This window comes from Capricornis sumatraensis, chromosome 17 (assembly GCF_032405125.1).
Source record: "Capricornis sumatraensis isolate serow.1 chromosome 17, serow.2, whole genome shotgun sequence".
Taxonomy (NCBI): domain Eukaryota; kingdom Metazoa; phylum Chordata; class Mammalia; order Artiodactyla; family Bovidae; genus Capricornis; species Capricornis sumatraensis.
In genome coordinates this window covers 11693252-11716498 of record NC_091085.1, presented here as the reverse complement: position 1 = coordinate 11716498, position 23247 = coordinate 11693252, and the positions used below count along the sequence as shown (strand labels likewise).

The following is a 23247-nucleotide window of genomic DNA, read 5'->3' as shown; positions in this document are numbered from 1 at the left end:
AGCAGTGTATGAACTTGATGCTTATTCATTTGTTCTCTTTTGAAGGACTCTTGTCTGTCTTCATTGATTATAAACAAGTCATTGGTTTAAACATATGCATACAGCATTTTTCCTGATTTATTTATAGGCTTTTCGGTTTTTCATTAAGTCCATGATTTATATGTTGTGTGATAAGATGAACACTAAAAGTTGTTATGATCAGAGTAGCCTTTGTTAAAGATAGAGGAACACTACAAAAACTTCTTTGTTTTACTTCTTGCAGGGTTAAATTTCCATAACAGATGGAAAGTCTGAAAGAGGTGACCTGAGTTAGTCTGGGAAGGAGAGATGAAACAATAAAAATGAGAAAAAGACCAAACGTTACACTGCTGACTAGTAATTGTGACCATTAGTATTATTGACACCTAATTCTGTTTTTCACTTATTCTTTCCATTTAACCAAGTAGGAGGCTGTGGTTGTGGGCTCTTTGGAGGTGAGTGAGGCACTTGCCCAGGCTTTAGTATATCTCAGATTATACCCATAATCTTGGTTCATGTAAAGCCAAAGACGCCACTTTCCAGAGCAGACAGAAGGTGCAATTAAAGGTGCGGTTTGTTATTGCCTAGGATAAAGTGAAAAGGGAAGGTGAAGTCGCGCTCAGCCGTGTCCAACTCTTTGCAGCCCCATGGACTGTAGCCTACCGGGCTCCTCCATCCATGGGATTTTCCGGGCAGAGGTACTGAAGTGGGGTGCCATCGCCTTCTCCATGCGTAGGATAAGAGGACAGGCAGATGACAGTCTGTCCTCAGCCCGCCTCCTGCCTCTTTTTCGCTGCCGTGGTCTGAACAAATGCCTGTGCACCTGTGGATGCTCGGCTTTGGGCTGTGTGTAAGGGCTGTTAGGACAAATAATAAGACCTGTAGTCTCTAAGAGCTTCCAGGGTGGTTGTTGAACTAGACCAGGTAATTACAACATTATGAACTGCTTTTATGCACCTTCATTAGCAAATGTTTACTGGGTCTAGGGTCCCATTCTAGCTACTAGGGAATAGCAGTAAACCAAAAAAAAAAAGGTCCCAGTTCCCATGGAGCTTTATCCTACTGGAATGAGACTTAAGTGAATATGTACAGAGCTGGCTACATAATTTATGATGCCTGGTACAAAATGAAAATGCAGGACCCCTCATTCAAAAGAATGGAAAGACTTTTCCCTTTCTGTGGTGTCTGTTTCAGCCTGTGGTGGTGTTTATTTGCTACGTTATGTCACAGTCCCTGGGGCAGAGGGATATTCACCAGGTGCGTGAGGACGCTCACATACACCTGAGGCTCCCACCATGACTGACTTGCTCCACGTGCCCAGTCATCACCCCCCTGAGAACAGAGGATGATGGGCTGTTGAGAGGGGCGAAGGATGCTAGCAACTATTAACTCACCCGGGGAGAAGGCAGAGAGGCGTTAGTGAGGACCGCCAACCCTGGCTTGGTAAAAGAGGGCAAGAGAGCAAGGTCTCCAGGGGAGAACTAATAGTTCAGTGCTCGAGAAAAAACGATGAGAGACAAGGCAGGGCTGAAAGAGTTAGTGTCCCTGTTTTCAAGGAGTTTATATCCCAGATGGAAAGATTCAAAGAGCATTAATACCTATAGTACAGAACAAATTAAGGTAGGTGCCGTAAAAGAAATGTCAATAACCATGATGGAAAGTCCAAGTTTTCACATGTTGGGTGGGGACAAGCTGTCTCCTCTGTGTTCACCTGAGACTTCCACAAACTTCCATTCTCTTGGGAAAAAAAAAAGATGAGTTTGTAAAGATTTTTAAATGCCAGAGAAATGTACATACCTCTAGTGGAAATATACACACCTTTCCTCCTCTCCTGTCTCATCTTCACTGCTTCCTCACTCCCAAATGAATCATAAAGTCACATGAAATTTTTGTTTTCCAGTGCTGAGAAAAGTTATGTTTACACTATACTGTAGCCTATTAAGTGTGAAGTAGAATTATGTCTTAAAAAAGAATATACATACCATAATTTAAAAAATACTTTAATAAATTTTTTAGAAAAAATGCTAGCCGTCACCTGAGCCTTCAACGAGCTGCAGTCTTGCTGCTGGTGGAAGATCTTGCCTCCAGGGTGGTGGCTGCTGACTGATCAGAGTGGTCGTCACTGAAGGTTGGGGTGGCGGTGGCAGTTTCTTGAAATAAGACGGTGAAGTCTGCTGCATTGATTCTTTCATGAATGATTTCTCTGTGGCATGCGGTGCTGTTTGAGAGCATTTTACTCACTGAAAACTCCTTTCAAGATTGGAGCCAGTCCTCTCAAACCCGGCCACTGCTTGATCAGCTAAGTTTGTGTAATGTTCTAAACCCTTTGCTGTCGTTTCAGCAGTCTTCACAGCATCTTCACCGGAAGTAGATTCCATCTCAAGAAACTACTTTTTTTACTCATCCATAAGAAGCAACTCATTCCTTCAAATTTTATCATGAGATTGCAGCAATGCCATCACATCTTCAGGCTCCACTTTGAACTCTAGCTCTCTTGCTGTTTCCAGCACATTTGCAGTTCCTTCCTCCACTGAAGGCTTAAACCCCTCAAAGTCATACAGGAGAGTTGGGATCAACTTTTCTCAAACTCCTCTTATTGTTGATATTTTGACCTCTTCCCATAAATCACACATGCTCTTAGTGGCATCTAGAATGGTGAATCTTTTCTAGAAGGTTTTCAATTGACTTTGGCCAGATGCACCACAGAAATCACTGCCTATGGCAACTATGGCCTTCCAAAATGTATTTCTTAACAATGCTTAAAAGTATTATAGAAACTACTCTTTGATCCATGGACTGCAGAATGGATGTTGTGTTAGCGGGCATAAAAACATTAATCTCATTGTACATCTCCGTCAGAATTCTTGGGTGACCAGGTACATTGTCAACGAGCTGTAATATCTTGAAATAATATTTTTTCTGAGCAGTAGGTCTCAACAGTGGGTTTAACATATTCAGTTAAACCATGTTGCAAACAGATGTGCTGTTATCCAGGCTTTGTTCTTCCATTTATGGAGAAGAGGCAGAGCAGATCGAGCATGATTCTTGAGGGCCCTAGAATTTTCAGAATGGTGGGTGAGCACAGGCTTTGACTTAGAGTCACCAGCTGCATTAGCCCCTAATAAGAGTGTCGGCCTGTCCCTTGAAGCCAGGCACTGACTTCTCTCTAGCTGTGAAAGTCCTAGTGGAATCTTCTAATGGAAGGCTGTTTTCTCTACACTGAATATTCGTTTAGTGGAGCCACCTTCATTAATTATCTTAGCTTGATCTTCTGGATAACTGGCTGAAGCTTCTGATTAGCACTGGCTGCTTCACCTTGCACTGTGGTGTTAGGAGACAGCTTCTTTCCTTGAACCTCATGAACCAACCTCGGCCAGCTTCAGACTTTTCTTCTGCAGCTTCCTCGCCTCTCTCAGCCTTCAGGGGATTGAGGAGGTTCACAACCTTGCCGTAGACTAGGCTTTGGCGTTAGGGAACGTGGCTGCTTTGGTTGTCTCTCCGGATCCCTCAGACATTCTCCACATCATCAAGAAGGCTGTTCCGCTTCCTCATCGTTCACGTGTTCACTGGAGTAGCACTTTTCATTTCCTTCAAGAAATTTTTCTTTGCACCCACAACTTGGCTGTTTGGTGAAAGAGAGCTTAGTTTCAGCCTGTCCCTGCTCTCGACATGCCTTCCTCACTAAGCTTAAATCATCTCTAGCTTTTGATTTAAAGTGAGAGACATGTGACTTTTCCTTTCACTTGAACACTTAGAAGCCATTTTAAGGTTAGGAACTGGCCTGGCTTCAATATTGTTTTGTCTGAGAGAATAGGGAGCTCTAAGGGCAGACAGAAAGATGGGGAAATGGCCGGTTGGTCGGTGGAGCAGTCAGAACACACACAGCACGTATCAATTAAGTCCTCTATCTTATATGGGCATGGTTCATAGTGTCCTGAAACAATTAACAATAGTAGCATCAATGATTACAGGTCACCATAAGAGATATAATAATGATTAAAAAGTTTGAAATATTGGAAGAATTACCCAAATGTGCAATAGAGACACAAAATGATCAAATGCTGTTGGGAAAATGGTGCTAATAGACTTGCTCGACAGAGTTGACACAAACCTTCAATGTGTACAAAACACAGTGTCTGCTACGTGCAATACAGCGAGGGTCTGCTACGTGCAATACAGCGAGTGTCTGCTACGTGCAATACAGCGAAGCATAATAAAGAGGTGTCCCTGTTTCAGCACATTGCTACTGCAGGCTCTGTTCTTCCAGGAACTCAAACCTAGACAGGCAAGGAATACTGAGTTCCCCAGATTCCTGTAGGGATTCCCTGGTAGCTCAGTCGGTAAAGAATCTGCCTGCAATGCAGGAGACCTGGGTTCGATACCTAGGTTGCGAAGATCCCCTGGAGAAGGAAATACCAACCCACTCCAGTATTCTTGCCTGGGAAATTCCACCGACAGAGGAGCCTGGTAGGCTGCAATCGGTGGGGTCACAAGAGTCGGACATGACTTAGTAACTAAACCACCATCAGATTCCTAGTCTAGAAGAAAGGCTGTGGGTAAAAGATGGGCATGTCCCTTTGGGCCTGCACACTCCTTGGCCTTGGGGAGTGATGTGGCTGGAGTGGGGCCAACATGCCCTCTACAGAGTACGATCTAGGGCAAGTGGCAGTCACCCAGGTGAAAGAGCAACACTGACTGGAACAGAAAGGCCACACTGGAAGGAGTGGTTCATCCTCACATACTCTGCAGGCAGTAGATACTCACATTTTTTAAAATGAAATTAATGTGTGCTTAAAGGTTTTATAAAACACCAATATGAAGAAGGCGCTGGCACCCCACTCCAGTACTCTTGCCTGGAAATCCCATGGACAGAGGAGCCTGGTAGGCTACAGTCCATGGGGGTCTCGAACAGTCAGACACAACTGAGCGACTTCACTTTCACTTTTCACTTTCATGCATTGGAGAAGGCAATGGCAACCCACTCGAGTCTTCCTCCCTGGAGGATCCCAGGGACGGGGGAGCCTGGTGGGCTGCCGTCTATGGGGGTCACAGAGTTGGACATGACTGAAGCGACTTACCAGCAGCAGTCCAAGTAAATAATTACAAAGTGAATTGGGGTGCTGTGATAAAACTGTACAGAGATCCTTCTTGTGGGGAGGTGTGAGGAAGCAGAAAAAGACTCGGAGGCCTACCTGAGGATTTAAAAGACGGAAGGATGGGAATGGCTTGCGGGATCTTACTTCCCTGACCAGGGATTGAACCCAGGCCATGGCAGTGAAAGCGCTAAGTCCTAACCTTACTAGACCAAAGAGGAATTCCCAAGAAAGGCTGTTCTTGATGGAGCAGAAGGTATGGCAGTCTGGGAGCAGATAAGGTAAGTTCAGTTTAGTTCAGCCACTCAGTCGTATCAGACTCTTTGCGACCCCATGAACTGCAGCATGCCAGGCCTGCCTGTCCATCACCAACTCCCAGAGTTTACTCAAACTGATGTCTACTGAGTCAGTGATGCCATCCAACCATCTCATACTCTGTCCCCTTCTCCCACCTTCAATCTTTCCCAGCATCAGGGTCTTTTCAAATGAGTCAGCTCTTCACATCAGGTGGCCAAAGTATTGGAGTTTCAGCTTCAACACCCCAGTCCTTCCAATGAATATTCAGGACTGATTTCCTTTAGGATGGACTGGTTGGATCTCCTTGCAGTCCAAGGGACTCTCAAGAGTCTTCTCCAACACCACAGTTCAAAAGCATCAATTCTTCAGCGCTCAGCTTTCTTCATAGTCCAACTCTCATATCCATACATGACCACTGGGAAAACCATAGCCTTGGCTAGATGGACCTTTGTTGGCAAAGTAATGTCTCTGCTTTTTAATATGGTAAATCTTCCCACAAATGCCACCTTTATTTGGACAACTTTATATAAACACCAGTATAATTGCTTAATATTTGTCTTAAATATCACTAATTTTTACTGACATACTTATTTCCACTGTATCTTGAGCAAGGCATGAGAAATCTAGGGTCACTGTGCGTGCCTGTGTGCTCAGTCCTATGTCCAGCTCTGTGTGACCCCGTGGACTGTAGCCCACCAGGCTTCTCTGTCCATGGGATTTTCCAGGCAAGAATACTGGAGCAGGTTGCCATTTCCTCCTCCAGGGGATCTTCTCCACCCAGGGATCGAAACTGCATCTCTTGTGTCTCCTGCATTGGCGTGTGGATTCTTTATCACTGTACCCCTTGAAAAATCTAGGGTATGGTGCATTAATTATACATTTTCTAGTACTAATATTAAAACACTAAATGGATAGCCTTTTATTAAATCAACAGAATTATACTGAACTCGGATAGGAAAAAACAAATTAATGGAACTCTAAGTAATTCAATCTATCCTTATCCTGCTTCTATCAGAAGGAACAGGAGATGCTGTTACTGAATCTAAGCTCATACTGCTCACTGCACAACATGCCAGTAGTCAAGAGACAATGTGTTGGGGCGAGAAATTGGCTTTATTCAATAAAATGACTTTATTCAAAAAGCCAGCAAACCGAGAAGATGGTGGGCTTGTGCCCCAAAGACCAATCGTGCCTTAGTTAGAATTCAGGTTCCTTTTCTAAAAGGAGAGGGAGTAGAGTCAAACACTTCCTGGTTTCCATCAGCCTCTGGAAAGCGGGAAAGTCTCTCAGTCATGCCTGACTCTTTGTGACCCCATGAACTGTAGTTCACCAGGCTCCTCTGCCCACGGACTTCTCCAGGCAAGAATCCTGGATGGGTTGCCATTCATTCCCTTCTCTAGGGCACCTGCCTGACCCAGGGATCCAACCTGGGTCTCCTGCACTGCAAGCAGAGTCACCAGGGGTGTGTTCATTTCTTCCTTCTTGCAGTCATTCACAGCTGGATCTGGTCAGGTTTCCAGTGAGCTTAACATTGGTATTCTAGTTTAATGCTCACTACCTGGGAAGCAAGTTTCCCACAGATGAGTCATTATACCTAGTTAAGCTTATAGGCAACATCCCTTTAGTTATCAATTTATAATAAGATTCAAAGGTTCTTCCCTATTACAATGCAAATTCCTATTTTAGTAACAAATTCCTTTCTTTCTAGTGAAATCATCATACTTTAAAATGGCTCGATAATACAATTTTCAGAATAACTGAAAAATCTGAGTTAATTTTCTAGCACCTTGTCAAGTAATGAGGTAGCCTATTTTTGACTGTTGAAATTCATTCTCTTGTATCAAAAAAAAAAAAACCTAAAAGAAAGGCAAACATAAACAAGGGGATTTTTTAAATCTGGAAAAGTAGTGGATAGCGCTAAAAGCTGGGGCATAAAATTAAAACAGGAAAGAAAATCCGCCCCAGACCAGGCAAATCCGGATGGACGGAGGCAATATTTCCTGCCCAGCGGCCAAAAGGAATCAGTTTCTTAAGACAAACTTGGGGCGGTTTCCGCTGAATGAAGAATGACGTCAAAGGCGAGGGCTCAAGACTTCCTCGAAAAAAAACCGGCATTACACTCAGCACCGAGGACGGAAAAGACGGAAGCAGCTGCGAGAGCTTGTCGGCCAGCCTCGAGAGCGCGGACGGGCGGAACCAAGCAGGCCCCGCCCTCAGGGTGGGCCCCGCCCACCCGAGCGGCCGCTCGCCGCCGCCGCCGCCAGGGGTCGCTGCGCGCCGCAGGAGCGAGGGCTGGTCTTTCTTCCCCTCCTCCCCCTCGCTGCTCCGCCCGCGGGGCGGTGTCGGCGCCAAAATCAAACCCGCCCGAGCCGGCCCCGCCCCTCGCCGCGTGCGGGTCCCGCCGCCGGAAGACCAGCCGCCCGCGCCATGGTAAGAGCCGGGGCGCGCGTCCCGGGCCCCTTCCTCCCCGCGGCCCGGCCGCTTAAGCCTCCGGCCGTGTAGGCCCCGGCCTGGCCGGCTCCGGGCTCCTAGGGTGGCTGCAGGGGCCGGCGCGCCCGCCGGGCCACACGCCGCGTCCGCCCCGCGCTTTCCGGCTGCCGCTGCCCCAGTCCAGGCAGGCATGCAGCGCCGGGACCCCGCTTCGTGCCCCCCGCGCCCTCCCGGGCGGCTTAGATTAATCGCGGAGCGTTCGAGAACGTGCCCCGAGTGTCTCGCAGGCTCAGCAGTCTGTCAGCAAGGCCAAGAGTCGCTTCAGAAGCCGTGTCCCGGCTCCCCGCCTCCGGCCTCCAGACGGCGCCGCCCCCGCTTGAGAGCCTTGGGGGAAGCGGCATTGAGGGCGCGAGGGCTTCGCTTGATCCCTGACGATTAATGGTTTTGTGCATTGTAGCCTGTAGAGCACATTTCAGAATTCCTCACAATTTCTAAAGTGACCTAAAGACTCTCCACTTTATGCCAGTTAGAGGATTTCTGTGAAAATGCACCTTTTTTACTGAAGGGCAGGACTCACTTCCAAAGTTGCTGTATTAGGGAAGCACCCGGGCTTCCCCGGTGGCTCAGACTGGGAAGAATCTGCCTGCAATGCAGGAGACCCGGCTTGGACCCCTAGGTGGGAAAGACACCCCACCCCCAGAGAAGAGAATGGCAACCCACTCCAGTGTTCTTGTCTGGAGAATTCCACGGACAGAGGAGCCTGGCGGGCTGCAGTCCACGGGGTGACAGAGTCTGACACGGCAGAGCACGCTCATGAAACTGCACTGACTTGGTCAGACATGACCTTCTTGTGGCCCAGTGAATTCAGTTTTGGTTAGATTCCAAACCATCTCTTTGTTTTGCGAGTTTAATGTCTTTCTGCTCATCAAATCATTTTCATAAACCTTCAGAGTTTCTACTCTCGCTGCCCCCCACCTTCTCTTGGCAGAGAATCAACGTCTAATGAAATGGATCAAAGATTTTAATATCGTATTTAAGTTAAGTGGCCGTTATTTTGCCAAGCTAGTGGTGGATGGGGATCTAGGTTGTTCAGTGTTTATTTGAAGGTAGTTGTCCAGATGTAATCATAACTGATAACGGCTTCTTTGTGGTTAGACTAACGCCCAGCCACCTGGGCATAAATTGATGTAGGAAGCCAAACAAGCACACACTTAAATCTGGTACCAGTGCGCCCTCATATATTTCTGTTTATAGTTACTAGCCAGATACAGCTGACTACTGTGTTAACTTTTTGTTTTTGTCTTTTTACCGACTAACTGTACACCTGCATCGCCTTCTAATAGTAAATGGTTTAATGTGCCTTTAACTCTTTTCTGATGTTTACCTCTGGTAATGGAGAAACATGAAACAAAATTTTTTGTAAGAGACATGTTTCCCACTTTTCATGTATCAGTAAGAAATAAGTTTCAGTTCAGTTCAGTTCAGTCGCTCAGTCGTGTGCTCTTTGAGACCCCGTGAATCGCGGTACACCAGGCCTCCCTGTCCATCACCAACTCCTGGAGTTCACTCAGACTCACGTCCATCAAGTCAGTGATGCCATCCAGCCATCTCATCCTCTGTCGTCCCCTTCTCCTCCTGCCCCCAATCCTTCCCAGCATCAGAGTCTTTTCCAATGAGTCAACTCTTCGCATGAGGTGGCCAAAGTACTGGAGTTTCAGCTTTAGCATCATTCCTTCCAAAGAAATCCCAGGGCTGATCTCCTTCAGAATGGACTGGTTGGATCTCCTTGCAGTCCAAGAAATAAGTTTAGTGTTATACAAAGATAACCTTTCTTTTTCCTGGTTGTTAATAGCTGTTTGCTTCAGTTTGGTTATGCTTGCAGGGTAGACAATTGTTTTAAGTCCAAGCACATTTTTTAAATTGGAGATACGTGGTGTGGTCTGCTACTTCTGAGGGCAGCAGCTATTATCTACTTTTAATTTTTCAAAATTTTACTAGTGATCAACAGGGCTGACTTTAGGATTTCTTTTTTTTTTTTTGGACTGCACAGCATGTAGGATCTTAATTCCCTGACAAGGGATCAAAACTGTCTCCTGCAGTAGAAGCGCTGGGTCCCAAATCACTGGCCCTCCAGGGAATTCCTGACTTTAGGATTTTTTTAACTTATAATAAGAGAAGACTCCTTTCATTTTCCTAAAGTCAAGTGTTGAATGAATCTCTAACTTATACTATCAGGAGATTTTCTTTAATCTTAAATTTTACGTGAGCCCTTGTTGATTTTTTTGGAGAAATTTCTAAATATGAAGTAATGTGGCATCCTTTTACATTAGTTATTTTAACTCTGGCCATGATACTCTCCTACCATGGTTAGTAATAACCATTCTTTGTAGTGTTTAAGGAGAGTGATGAATAAATTAGCCTGAAACCAGTGTTAAGGGATGATAACATGTGTGCATGCTAAGTCACTTAAGTTGTGTCCAACTCTTTGCCACCCCATGTGTCGTAGCCCGCCAGGCTCCACTGTCCGTGGGATTCTCCAGGCAAAAACACTGGAGTGGGTTGCCAGGCCCTCCTCCGGGGATTTCCCGACCCAGGGAACAAAGCCAGGTGTCCTGTGTCTCCTGCATTGGCAGGCAGGATCTTTTCCACTGGTGCCACCTGGGGAGCTCCTCCATGTTTCTTGAGTCACTTTCACAAGCTGCTGAGCTGGGTGATAAGTGCTTTCCTCAAACTGTGACCTCAGGCTGCTAGGTTCTCCCCATTGCCTGCCTCTGCGTGGCAAATTCTTGTGGAGCCCAGGCTCTCAAGGAGCAGTTTATAACACCAACGTGTTAGGAGCCTTTTCTAAAGCACTGGATCTTTCTCCAGTGATGCAGCCACAGACTGAAGCCCTAGGAGCCCCGCAGTGCCCCTAACTTAACCCCCAGATTCTAGGCTGAGAAAACCATTTTCTCAATCCTAGGGCACGTGTAATCCCATAATAACCCCGTGTCCCCTAGTCCTGTGTGCCCTTCCCTCCTCCTCCCCAGTGGCAGCTGCTAGTTTGTTCTCCTTATCTGGGCGTCTGCTGCTTTTTTGTTTTGTTGACTAGTTTGTTGTATTTTCTAGATTCCACATTTAAGTGTTATCGTATATTGTTTCTCTTTCTCTGACTTATTTCACTTAGCCTTCCAAGTCGGCCCATGTTGCTGCTTTTTTATGATCGAGTCATAACAATCTGTGTGTGTGTGTGTGTGTGTGTGTGTGTGTGTGTGTATACCACATCTTTATCCATTCATCCTTGATGAACACAGGTTACTTCCATGTCTTGGCAAATGTAAATAATGCTACAGTGAACATTGGGGTGCGTGTATCTTGGGGTGTGTGTATCTTTTTGAATTTGTACTTCTTTGGGATATATACACACAGGAGTGGAATTGGTGGATTGTATTTTTAGGTTTGTGAGAAAGCTCCGTACTGTTTTCCACAGTTTTTGCACCAGTATACATTCCCACCGAAGTATACGTGGGTTCCCTTCTCCCCACGTCCTTACCAGCATTTGTTATTCGCGGTCTTTTTGATAACGGCAGTTCTGACAGGTGTGGTGAGCGTCTCCCTGTGGTTTTGATTTGCATGAGAGGAAAGTGTTTTAGGTAGAACAGCATTTTGTAAAAGGCACAGAGGGGATTCCCTGGTGGTCCAGTGGTGTACTTTCGCTGCAGAGGGCCCAGGTTCAGTCCCAGGTCACACCAGCTGCGCCTTGTGGCACAGGACCAAAAAAAGGCACAGAAATGGGAAAGAGCATGCTGCCAGGGGAGAACTACAAGTAGTTTTGCATTACGGCTTAGCTTGCTGAGCTCTTCACGTTCTGGTGAATTTGAGGTGGAGGGTGGGCCTGTGAGAGCCTTGTCTGTCATTCGAGGGTGACGGGATGCTCCTGGATGGTTGGGAGCCGCTGAAAAGGTTTAAGCGAGGGAAAGGCATCGTTAGATTTGCTTTTCGACAGCACGAAGTGTGGCCTTGGAGGGACAGAGTGTGGTGAGCAGCCTGCAGATCTAAAGTGGGCCTGAGCTTAGGCGGAGGCATGAGGCATGGAGCAGACGGCATAGAGTGGAGAAACAGCTCAGCGCGGAGGTTGGCAGGGCTTGGTAACTGGTTGTCTGTGAAGTGGAGATGAAGGAACCTAGGGTGACGCCAGGCCTCTGGCTTGGGTAACAAGTGGCATCTAACTGAACTCAAGATCCAGAAGAGCAGGTTTGGGAGGAGGTGTGAGAGAGGAAGAGGTCAGTTTAGACCTCCCAAGTTTGAGGCTGTTCAGCAGGCAAGTGATTAAATGTGATTGGAGTTGAGGCCCCCATCTAGCCCACAGATGTAAAGATTTGAGGTCTTAGCATGAAAACAGGTAAGATCAAAGGAAGCATATGAGGGGATCAATAGAGAATGGACCTGGGGAACTGCAGTATTTGAGAATGGACAGAGGAAAAAGAGAAAAATATTAACTTTGAGGCTACTTATTTTACCTATACAATCATCAAGGAACACTGGATAATTTGCTGTGAAAGTGAGTGTGTGTGTTTCTAGGCCGTATATTCTGGAATGCATTCACAACGACAATTCCAAATTCCTTTCCCTGTCTAGTGTTGGCTTTCATTTCTGATGCAGGTTTTGATTGGGTAGATTTATTATTATTGATTTATTTATGTGTGCTTTTTAAGTGGTCTATTTTAAAGTTCTTACTAAGCAGTTTTTATACACCTATGCATGTGTGTGTGCATGCATGCTAAGTCGCTCAGTCATGTCTTGACTCTTGACCAGTCTCCTCTGTCCATGGGATTCTCCAGGCGAGAATGCTGGAGTGGGTTGCCATGCCCTCTTCAGGGAATTTTCCTGACCCAGGGATCGAACCTGCATCTCTTGGCAGGTGGGTTCTTTACCACTAGCGCCACCTGGGAAGCCCATATTCCCTTATAATCCCATGCAATTTTTGAGAAAGATGCAGATTACTTCAGAAACATTGATGTGGAATATTACATGAGAGCGCTAGGGATTATGGTTCTCATTCTCTGTTATTTTCTGTAAATACTTGCTTTGAGGAAATAGGGTTTTTTGAAAAATCAGACTTTATCTTTAGGTATATACTCTCTATAAAATATAGAGTAAAATTTATTATTAGCAGTACATTTCAGTTACATCTTAATTATCTTAACTTCAGGTTGGCTAAAGGGTAGGATAATAATCGCCTGAGGTAGGCTTTCATATTCTACGTGCATGTTTTCCTTCCTCCAGCCTGCCCTCCACAATGCTACGGTACTCTGACTCCCTGCTTTAGAAAGTGCCCTGTCGCTCCTCAGTTGCCTGGAGGAAAGTCTACTCTCTAACTGGACAGTCAGCCTGCCATAATCTGGCCCCAGGCAATCTCTCTCATCTCATCTGCCGCTCCCTTACACCCTCATTCATTTAATAAGCGTCCCTAAGTGTTTGTCTCTCTGGAGCATTCCATGAACTTCCATAACCCTGTGCCTATGTGCGGTCTGTCCAGGATACCCTCCTCACTGCTTCTCAACTTGCCAAAATCCCACTCATCTCTTGCCTTCCGAGCTAACCCTTCTTTCCTGGGTAGAATTAATTCATTCTGTCTTGGGTAGCAGTTTATGCATGTACCTGTTCATCAATGAGAAGCATTGTATGGCTGTTTATTTTCTTTGAGAGATTAACTCTTTTGAAGGTAGATGCAGTGATTTATTGATCATTTGATACATATTGAATTTCTACAAAATGCCAGACTGTCTCAGCCACAGTTGTTATTATTATAGTGGCAGCACCTACCACAAGGCCTGGCCATGAGATTTATTAACCCTCTTGTCTCAGACAAGACCGTGCATTATTTCTAATAATGTTTCAAACCAAGTTGTCTTAAAAAGCATTGGTTTTTCGTTTTTAAAGCAATTAACTGTTTAACTTTTATGCTTAATTTTTGTACTTTAGTCGAAGAAAAAAGGACTAAGTGCAGAGGAAAAGAGAACCCGCATGATGGAGATATTTTATGAGACGGTAAGTTGTTTCCCTTAAGATTTTTAGTACTTTGTGCAATTTTCTCTTTAAGTATATGTCATCCAGTCTTAACTGTACCTTTTTCACTAGAAATCAATACCAACCAACTTCCTGAAGAATGAGTAAAATTCAGCCAACGTTTGTGGTTCCTGTGGGCTGTGGAGCATGGAAGAACCCTATCCCAGTGTCTGTGGAGTCTCTTCTGTTCAGGGGCTTCCCTGGTAGCTCAGTTGGTAAAGAATCTGCCTGCAATGCAGGAGGCCCGGGTTCAATTCCTGGGTCAGGAAGACCCCCTGGGGAAGAAATAGGCTACCCCCGCCAGTATTCTTGGATTTCCCTTGTGGCTCAGCTGGTAAAGAATCCACCTGCAATGCGGGAGACCTGGGTTCAATCCCTGAGTTGGAAAGATCCCATGGAGAAGGGAACGGCTACCCACTCCAGTATTCTGGCCTGGAGAATTCCATGGACCCCAAAGAGTCAGACACGGCTGAGCGACTGTCACTTTTCTATCCAGACTGCCCTACCCTCTAGAACCATATTTTTGTTTTTAATCTTTATATTGGAGCATAGTTGACTAACAGTGTTGTGTTAGTTTGAGGTACAGCAAAGTGATTTTTTTATACATATACAAGAATCTCCCTTACAGTATAGAGGGTAGTTCCTTAAATGGACTCCTATGCCAAACACTGCAGGAGCATGAGAGGGCCACCTTAGTCTCAATGCAGATGGCGCAGGAAAGGCTTCACAGCACCTTTAAAATGGGAAGGGTGGTGTTTGCTAAGCAGATGATCAGAGAAGTTGTGGACAGAAGAAACTTGTGTTATTGCTTGGTCTCACATCTTGTTTTTCTCACATTAATTATGCTGCTGTGTATTGTTCACTTATATCTGGATATGAGATTTATTAATAGTAATAGCCCCAAAATATGTATTAAGGCCTTAGAACAAGGTGGGAAACTCTTCTAGAATCTGTAGACATAACAGTGAAGTAGATGGACAAAGGCCATGCCCTGATGGAGCTTAGATTCTAATTCAGGGAAGCAGAAGAATAATGCTAATGTTTTGATGTTGCTAAAACAGGGTAACAGTATAATAGAGTCTAACGGAATGCAGGGGAGACACTGTTCTAAGTACTTTCCACATATGAGCTCATTTAATCCTTAAAATTGCCTCATGAAGTAACAGATTGCATTATCAGTCAGTTCAGTTCAGTTCAGTCGCTCAGTCGTGTCTGACTCTTTGCAACCCCATGAATCGCAGCACGCCAGGCCTCCCTGTCCATCACCATCTCAGACTCATGTCCATCAAGTCCGTGATGCCATCCAGCCATCTCATCCTCTGTCGTCCCCTTTTCCTGCCCCCAGTCTCTCCCAGCATCAGAGTCTTTTCCAATGAGTCAACTCTTCGCATGAGGTGTCCAGAGTACTGGAGCTTCAGCTTTAGCATCATTCCTTCCAAAGAAATCCCAGGGTTGATCTCCTTCAGAATGGACTGGTTGGATCTCCTTGCAGTCCAAGGGACTCTCAAGAGTCTTCTCCAACACCACAGTTCAAAAGCATCAATTCTTTGGTGCTCAGCTTTCTTCACACTCCCAACTCTCACATCCATACATGACCACAGGAAAAACCATGGCCTTGACTAGGTGGACCTTAGTAGCAAAGTAATGTCTCTGCTTTTGAATATACTATCTAGGTTGGTCATAACTTTTCTTCCAAGGAGTAAGCGTCTTTTAATTTCATGGCTGCAGTCACCATCTGCAGTGATTTTGGAGCCCCAAAAAATAAAGTATGACACTGTTTCTACTGTTTTCCCATCTATTTCCCATGAAGTGATGGGACCAGATGCCATGATCTTAGTTTTCTGAATGTTGAGCTTTAAGCCAACTTTTTCACTCTCTTTCACTTTCATCAAGAGGCTTTTTAGTTTCTCTTCACTTTCTGCCATAAGGGTGGTGTCATCTGCATATCTGAGGTTATTAATATTTCTCCCGGCAACCTTGATTCCAGCTTGTGTTTCTTCCAGTCCAGCGTTTCTCATGATGTATTCTGCATATAAGTTAAATAGGCAGGGTGACAATATACAGCCTTGACATACTCCTTTTCCTATTTGGAACCAGTCTGTTGTTCCATGTCCAGATCTAACTGTTGCTTCCTGACCTGCATACAGATTTCTCAAGAGGCAGGTCAGGTGGTATTCCCATCTCTTTCAGAATTTTCCACAGTTTATTGTGATCCACACAGTCAAAGGCTTTGGCATAGTCAATAAAGCAGAAATAGATGTTTTTCTGGAACTCTCTTGCTTTTTCCATGATCCAGCGGATGTTGGCAGTTTGATCCCTGATTCCTCTGCCTTTTCTAAAACCAGCTTGAACATCAGGGAGTTCGGTTCATGTATTGCTGAAGCCTGGCTTGGAGAATTTTGAGCATTACTTTACTAGCATGTGAGATGGGTGCAATTGTGCGGTAGTTTGAGCATTCTTTGGCATTGCCTTTCTTTGGAATTGGAATGAAAATTGACCTTTTCCAGTCCTGTGGCCACTGCTGAGTTTTCCAAACTTGCTGGCATATTGAGTGCAGCACTTTGACAGCATCATTTTTCAGGATTTGAAACAGCTCCACTGGAATTCCATCACCTCCACCAGCTTTGTTTGTAGTGATGCTTTCTAAGGCCCACTTGACTTCACATTCCAAGATGTCTGGCTCTAGATTAGTGATCACATCATCATGATTATCTGGGTCATGAAGATCTTTTTTGTACAGTTCTTCCTTGTATTCTTGCCACCTCTTCTTAATATCTTCTGCTTCTGTTAGGTCCATACCATTTCTGTCCTTTATCAAGCCCATCTTTGCATGAAATGTTCCCTTGGTATCTCTAATTTTCTCGAAGAGATCTCTAGTCTTTCCCATTCTGTTGTTTTCCTCTATTTCTTTGCATTGATCGCTGAGGAAGGCTTTCTTATCTCTTCTTGCTATTCTTTGGAACTCTGCATTCAGACGCTTATATCTTTCCTTTTCTCCTTTGCTTTTTGCCTCTCTTCTTTTCACAGCTATTTGTAAGGCCTTCCCAGACAGCCATTTTGCTTTTCTGCATTTCTTTTCCATGGGGATGGTCTTGATCCCTGTCTCCTGTACAGTGCCGCGAACCTCATTCCATAGGTCATCAGGCACTCTATCCATCAGATCTAGACCCTTAAATCTATTTCTCACTTCCACTGTATAATCATAAGGGATTTGATTTAGGTCATACCTGAATGGTCTAGCGATTTTCCCTACTTTCTTCAATTTAAGTCTGAATTTGGCAATAAGGAGTTCATGATTTGAGCCACAGTCAGCTCCTGGTCTTGTTTTTCTTGACTGTATAGAGCTTCTCCATCTTTGGCTGCAAAGAATATAATCAGTCTGATTTCAGTGTTGACCATCTGGTGATGTCCATGTGTAGAGTCTTCTCTTGTGTTGTTGGAAGAGGGTGTTTGCTATAACCAGTGCATTTTCATGGCAAAACTCTATTAGTCTTTGCCGTGCTTCATTCTGCATTCCAAGGCCAAATTTGCCTGTTACTCCAGGTGTTTCTTGACTTCCTACTTTCGCATTCCAGTCCCCTATAATGAAAAGGACATCCTTTTTGGGTATTAGTTCTAAAAGATCTTGTAGGTCTTCATAAAACCATTCAACTTCAGTTTCTTCAGCGTTACTGGTTGGGGCATAGACTTGGATAATTATGATATTGCCTTGGAGACGAACAGAGATCATTCTGTCGTTTTTGAGATTGCATCCAAGTACTGCATTTCGGACTCTTGTTGACCACGATAGCTACTCCATTTCTTCTGAGGGATTCCTGCCCGCAGTAGTAGATATAATGGTCATCTGAGTTAAATTCACCGATTCCAGTCCATTTTAGTTCGCTGATTCCTAGAATGTCGACATTCACCCTTGCCATCTCTTGTTTGACCACTTCCAATTTGCATTGCGTTATATTGTCCCTATTTTATAGTTATAGAATCCAGAGGTGTAGGAAGTTTAGTTCATTTTCCCTAGAGCTAGTAGATGATGGAGCTAAGATTCTAACCTGGGTGTCTAGCTACAGCATCATTAAACACTGTGGTGTACTACTGACCTGGGCAAGGATTTGTTGAGGGAATGGTTCCAAGGGTTAACTTTTGCCATATAATCCTAGATTTTAAAACACACAATTGATTTTTTTTTCCACAATTTATGATGACCTTAATGTCTAATTACTGATAACAGTGCTTTCTAGATGTTTTTGTCATCAAATGATGTCAAAGTATGTTGTGCCTCAGTTGTCAAATATTGATGCAAAGAAAATTATAACGTGATTTGTAAATCTACAACTATAGCATAGAAATAACTGCCATGAATTGTTACCCCCTTTTGTTGATAACAAGCTGTACAAATAGTTCAGTAATTTTAACATCATAGGTCTAGCCTATTTAAACTTGTAGATTGGTATTTTACAGAAACTAACTTGAGACTTGGAGTATGGGAGACAGGCAAAAAACATGCTACAGATACACTTGTAACGAAGCTTCTGGCTGGGTTAACAAGTAAGAAATAAATCTACATTCCCTTGTCTACAGAAAAGAGCCCAGTAAGCCCTGAAAACTAAAAAGTGCTTTAACAAGCTAGCCAAACCTAATCCTGACTAACATAAGACAGTCACATTTACTGTTTATCTGAATATTTGTATATTTTGCTGCAGAAATGTTCATATGTGATATGAACTGGCAGTGTTCTGCCGTACACTGTATGTGTCCCGTATTACCCTTCTAAACTTCAGAAGGTTTCAGTCAGGAACACAGCTTTCTCCAAAATTGTGGCACTAACTATACACCTTTGAGTTTTACAGATGTCATCCACATCTGAAAAGTGGAGTATTCTTTGAAATGTCGAAGTAACCTAAGCCTTAAGTCTCTTGACTACATTCATATTTAAATTAATATATAAATTAGTGCCTACATTTTATTAACCCAGTTATGGGCAGCTCCATATAGCGTGATGATAGTTCAGAGCTTATATATTATTTTTCTTCAGTGATTAAATGCGACTCATACTAGCAGAGTGGATACTTTGAATGAGGAAGGAGCACGTCAGCCACTTCTTCTATTTTCTCAGTTTTCCACAGAATACACCGCTGAATTAATTTTAATTCTGCTAATGTGTATTAGACATGTACCTCTTCCCTGTGATGCTAATGTAACAAGGATAAATAAGGCAGCAACGGCCTTCCCTTAAGGAGGACACTGATGCTTTTCTGTCTCTGAAAGGCTTATCTTGTTGTCCCCTTTCCATGGTCAGGTATCAAAGTCAGAAACGTGGATTAATTAATCCATTCAGCAAATAAGCATCCATTAATTTCCAGGCATGGTTCTAGATGCATTACTGAACAAAATAGAAAAAAACATACTGTTTTTATAGTTTAACATTGCAGTGGCCCTGAGATTTCCGCCTCAGTGTGGATAGCAGGGGCTTCCCAGGTGGCTCAGTGGTAAAGAAATCACCTGCTAATGCAGGAGTCCCAGGTTCAGTCCCTGGCTCAGGAAGATCCCTGGAGGAGGAGATGGCAGCCCATTCCAGTATTCTTGCCTGGGAGACCCCCCGGGCAGGGGAGCCTGGTGGTCTACAGTCCATAGGGTCAGAAAGAGCTGGACGTGAGTGGGCACACAGGCACACACGTGGACATCACGTTCGGTCTGCTTCAGTGTGGAGTGTGTCACCAGACTCCTTTATTTAGTTGTATACTTCTCATTTCCAAGTCGGTTGGTGATCATTCATTTGTGTTAACGGTTTCTCCATATGTGTATAAGGATGCCTCCATACACATACATATTAATACGTATGCACACACTCTGCCTCACTTGATAGCATTATGTTGGCAACTTAATTGAAAGATAGTATAATCTGCAAATTTTCAAATACTGCTGGGTAATATCCAGTATAAAATATTACCTTGAGGCTCTGAAAGACTAAATATGATGCCATAAAATTTCATTTTTCACGTTCTTGCCAGAAAACTTTAGTCTTTAATATCAGGCTCACCATAGTGATTTCTTCCTGGATTGTACCTGACTCCGATTTAGAGTTCTTAACCCTATCCCTGACTTGTTGTGGAAGCTTGCATCAGTTAATGTCACACATATAAATCAGTTAAATAATGGTAGGAATAATTATGGTAGATGCAAATAATGATGATAGCTATAATGTAGGATTTTTTAAAATGTGGTATGTTTTTCTATAGGAATAATATCAGAAAGGCCTACCATTTGTGGTAAATCCAATGACATTCTTATTTCCTTTTACAAGGAGTTATCAATGCAGCACATCTCGTTATTTGCGTATATAGTGCTTTATTCCTATAATGGGTAAAAGGTAAAATAATTAGAGTAGGTTTTTTAAAGTAAATCTAAGGTTAGATTAATAAAAATTTCTCTTGTGGTTTTGGTCATGTCTATGTGTGTTTATGTAAACATGGGCTTCCCTGGTGGCTCAGACGGTAAAGCGTCTGCCTGCAATGCAGGAGATCCGGGTTCGATTCCTGGGTCGGGAAGTGCCCCTGGAGAAGGAAATGGCAATCCACTCCAGCACTCTTGCCTGGAGAATCCCATGGACGGAGGAGCCTGGTAGGCTACAGTCCATGGGGTCGCAAAGAGTCAGACACGACTGAGCGACTTCACTTTTCACTTTCACTTTACCTGCTTCACAGAGTTGGTATAAGGATTAAATGAAATAATCTGTAAAATATTACGATGCCTAGGCATAAGTGCTTAATTAAAAGTTAATTTAGTAGTATAACTGTGTGTCTTCAGTGGTATCTTTATTCATAGTTTTGATTTTGAAAGTTAGAACCGTTGTGTTCTTTTCTTTATTATCACTGTTTAATGTAGGGGAGAACCAATATTTACTTGGGACCATTTTCTTTGTTCTCTTAAATGACCACACTTCAGTTCTGAGGCTAGTTCTTTGCAAGCCTATTTATTTACACAGCAACCCCAGTGGGGCAGTTGGTATGTCTGGGGCTGTTCCTTGATGACCACATGTAGACACGTGTCTCAATACATTCATGTTCTTTTTCCAGAGAATCTAAGGTATTTGCAAATAGGTTTGATTAATTGATTTTTTTAATGCATAAAAGGCCTAAAGTTAGTAAGTTATTGCATGTTCTCTGAGACTCTACAGAACTTTCTTTAATAGTTGATCCCAGGTGTGCAAAATTTTGTTTCACAATCTATTAATAGGGCCAATGACTTAGTATTTTCTTGAATTTACTAAATCTTAAGTGTACTGAGATGAAGTTACTTTGTCCAACATTTTATAATTGAAGATGAAAGAATTTCACAGTGAATACCTGTATGCCCACTCTAGATTCCACCATTAACATTTTATACTCCACTTGCTTTATCATATATATTCCTCTGTCCATTCCTTCATCCACCTATCAGCTCATCTATTTTGCAGGGGTTGTATTTCTGGGGTACTGTTCTTTTTATACTCCACTTTATCATATATATTCCTCTGTCCATTCCTTCATCCACCTATCAGCTCATCTGTTTTGCGGGGGCTGTATTTCTGGGGTACCGTTCTTTTTATACTCCACTTTATCATATATATTCCTCTGTCCATTCCTTCATCCACCTATCAGCTCATCTTTTTTGTGGGGGTTGTATTTCTGGGGTACTGTTCTTTTTATACTCCACTTTATCATATATATTCCTCTGTCCATTCCTTCATCCACCTATCAGCTCATCTGTTTTGCGGGGGCTGTATTTCTGGGGTACTGTTCTTTTTATACTCCACTTTATCATATATATTCCTCTGTCCATTCCTTCATCCACCTATCAGCTCATCTTTTTTGTGGGGGTTGTATTTCTGGGGTACTGTTCTTTTTATACTCCACTTGCTTTATCATATAGATTCCTCTGTCCATTCCTTCATCCATCTGTTGGTCCATCTTTTTTTGCGGGGCTTGTATTTCTGGGGTACTGTCCTTTTGTTAGGTATGTTTTGTGAATATTTTCTTCTCATCTTTTCAGTTTCTTATAGGGCCCTTGAATGAGCATAAGTTTTAAATTTATGATGCCTGATTTCCATCCTATTGAAGTTATCATTTCAAGTTTATATTGGGAGAAATAGATCCCAGACTTCCATAACAATAATCACAATAATTCTAATTACTGAATACTTCAGTCTTTTCAGATGTTTCACTTGTATTATCCAAGTTCTTTTGAGCAGTTCAACCAAAGCTTATTATAGGAAGAAAGGAGTATTCTGCATAGATTTGTTTTTCCAGCCGTAAGATTGAGTATTCTGTGTGTATATCTTCCCCACAATGTTTGCTTTGCATGTGGTGGACATGTAGCATGCATAGGTTAATGATTGATAGGCAGCCATGAATTGCATGATTTTCTTATTTAGGGGTAGCTCTTCCATGAAACCTTGAATGTAAACAAACCTCGACAGCTGTCTGTCTTAGTTAGAGCTGCTAAAGCTGCGATGAATGGTCTATACTAAGCAAAGCACTATTTGTGTTTTCTGTAAGTCAGAGTGTCAGAGAAGCCAGCTATCTCATGCTAACAAATGATTCATCATAACTAGATTTTACACTTCATTGGGAAGATGTTCTTTATGTTCTGCCCTCCAGTTACTTAAAGGGATTGTATGTTTATGCAAAATCTGTCTGTTTTAAGTTCTGTTGAAGGTACTGAACAAGATAATTACAATTTCTTCTAGCTCTATAATTCTTGATTCTATTACACTGTTCATTTCCAGGCATAGTTTTCTAATACAACATTTTATAAGCATAATTATGGTGAATATAAATATATAGTAGAAAATAAATGTTTTTCATTGTTTTTTTAACTCTTTTAAACAGAAAGATGTATTTCAACTAAAAGACATGGAGAAGATTGCTCCCAAAGAAAAAGGCATTAGTAAGTATCAAAGATGTGCCAGAATATTTTGATGGATACCGGTCATCTTTCCTGCGAATCTTTCACGTCATGGAAGCATAAATTTCTAGAGATGAAGAATGTTTGTTAAAGTCCTTATATAATGTTTCTGGGCCATGACCGTGATTCTTGTGTTCAGAGTATCTGCTCTAGGAAAACTAAGGTGGAATATACATGCATGCCTGTATGCACACACACACACATGTATACATACACACAGTTATACACAAGCCCGTTTATGTGTATAATTAACTTCAAAAGAAGTAAAACTGTTCATGTGTGTTCTGGTATTTGTTAAAGGGATTTACCTGCTGTGTTAGTGTTCTAAAGCTGCTGTAACAAATTACCGTAACTTGGTGGCTTAGCACAATGGAGCTTTTATCCTCTCATAGTCCTGGAGGCCAGAAATCTGAAGTAGAGG

General features: G+C 43.2%; 1 protein-coding gene across 1 annotated transcript in view; it reads left to right on the top strand.

Moving 5' to 3' along the window:
- Positions 1 to 13826: 13826 nt before the first annotated feature.
- Positions 13827 to 23247, top strand: part of MND1 (meiotic nuclear divisions 1) — a 76354-nt gene continuing 66933 nt past the window's right edge. Inside the window, exons 1-2 of the mRNA XM_068990273.1 lie at positions 13827 to 13868; positions 22751 to 22808. Of these exons, the coding sequence (XP_068846374.1) occupies positions 13845 to 13868; positions 22751 to 22808 (82 nt within the window). The 5' untranslated portion in view covers positions 13827 to 13844. The remainder of the gene's footprint in view (positions 13869 to 22750; positions 22809 to 23247) is intronic.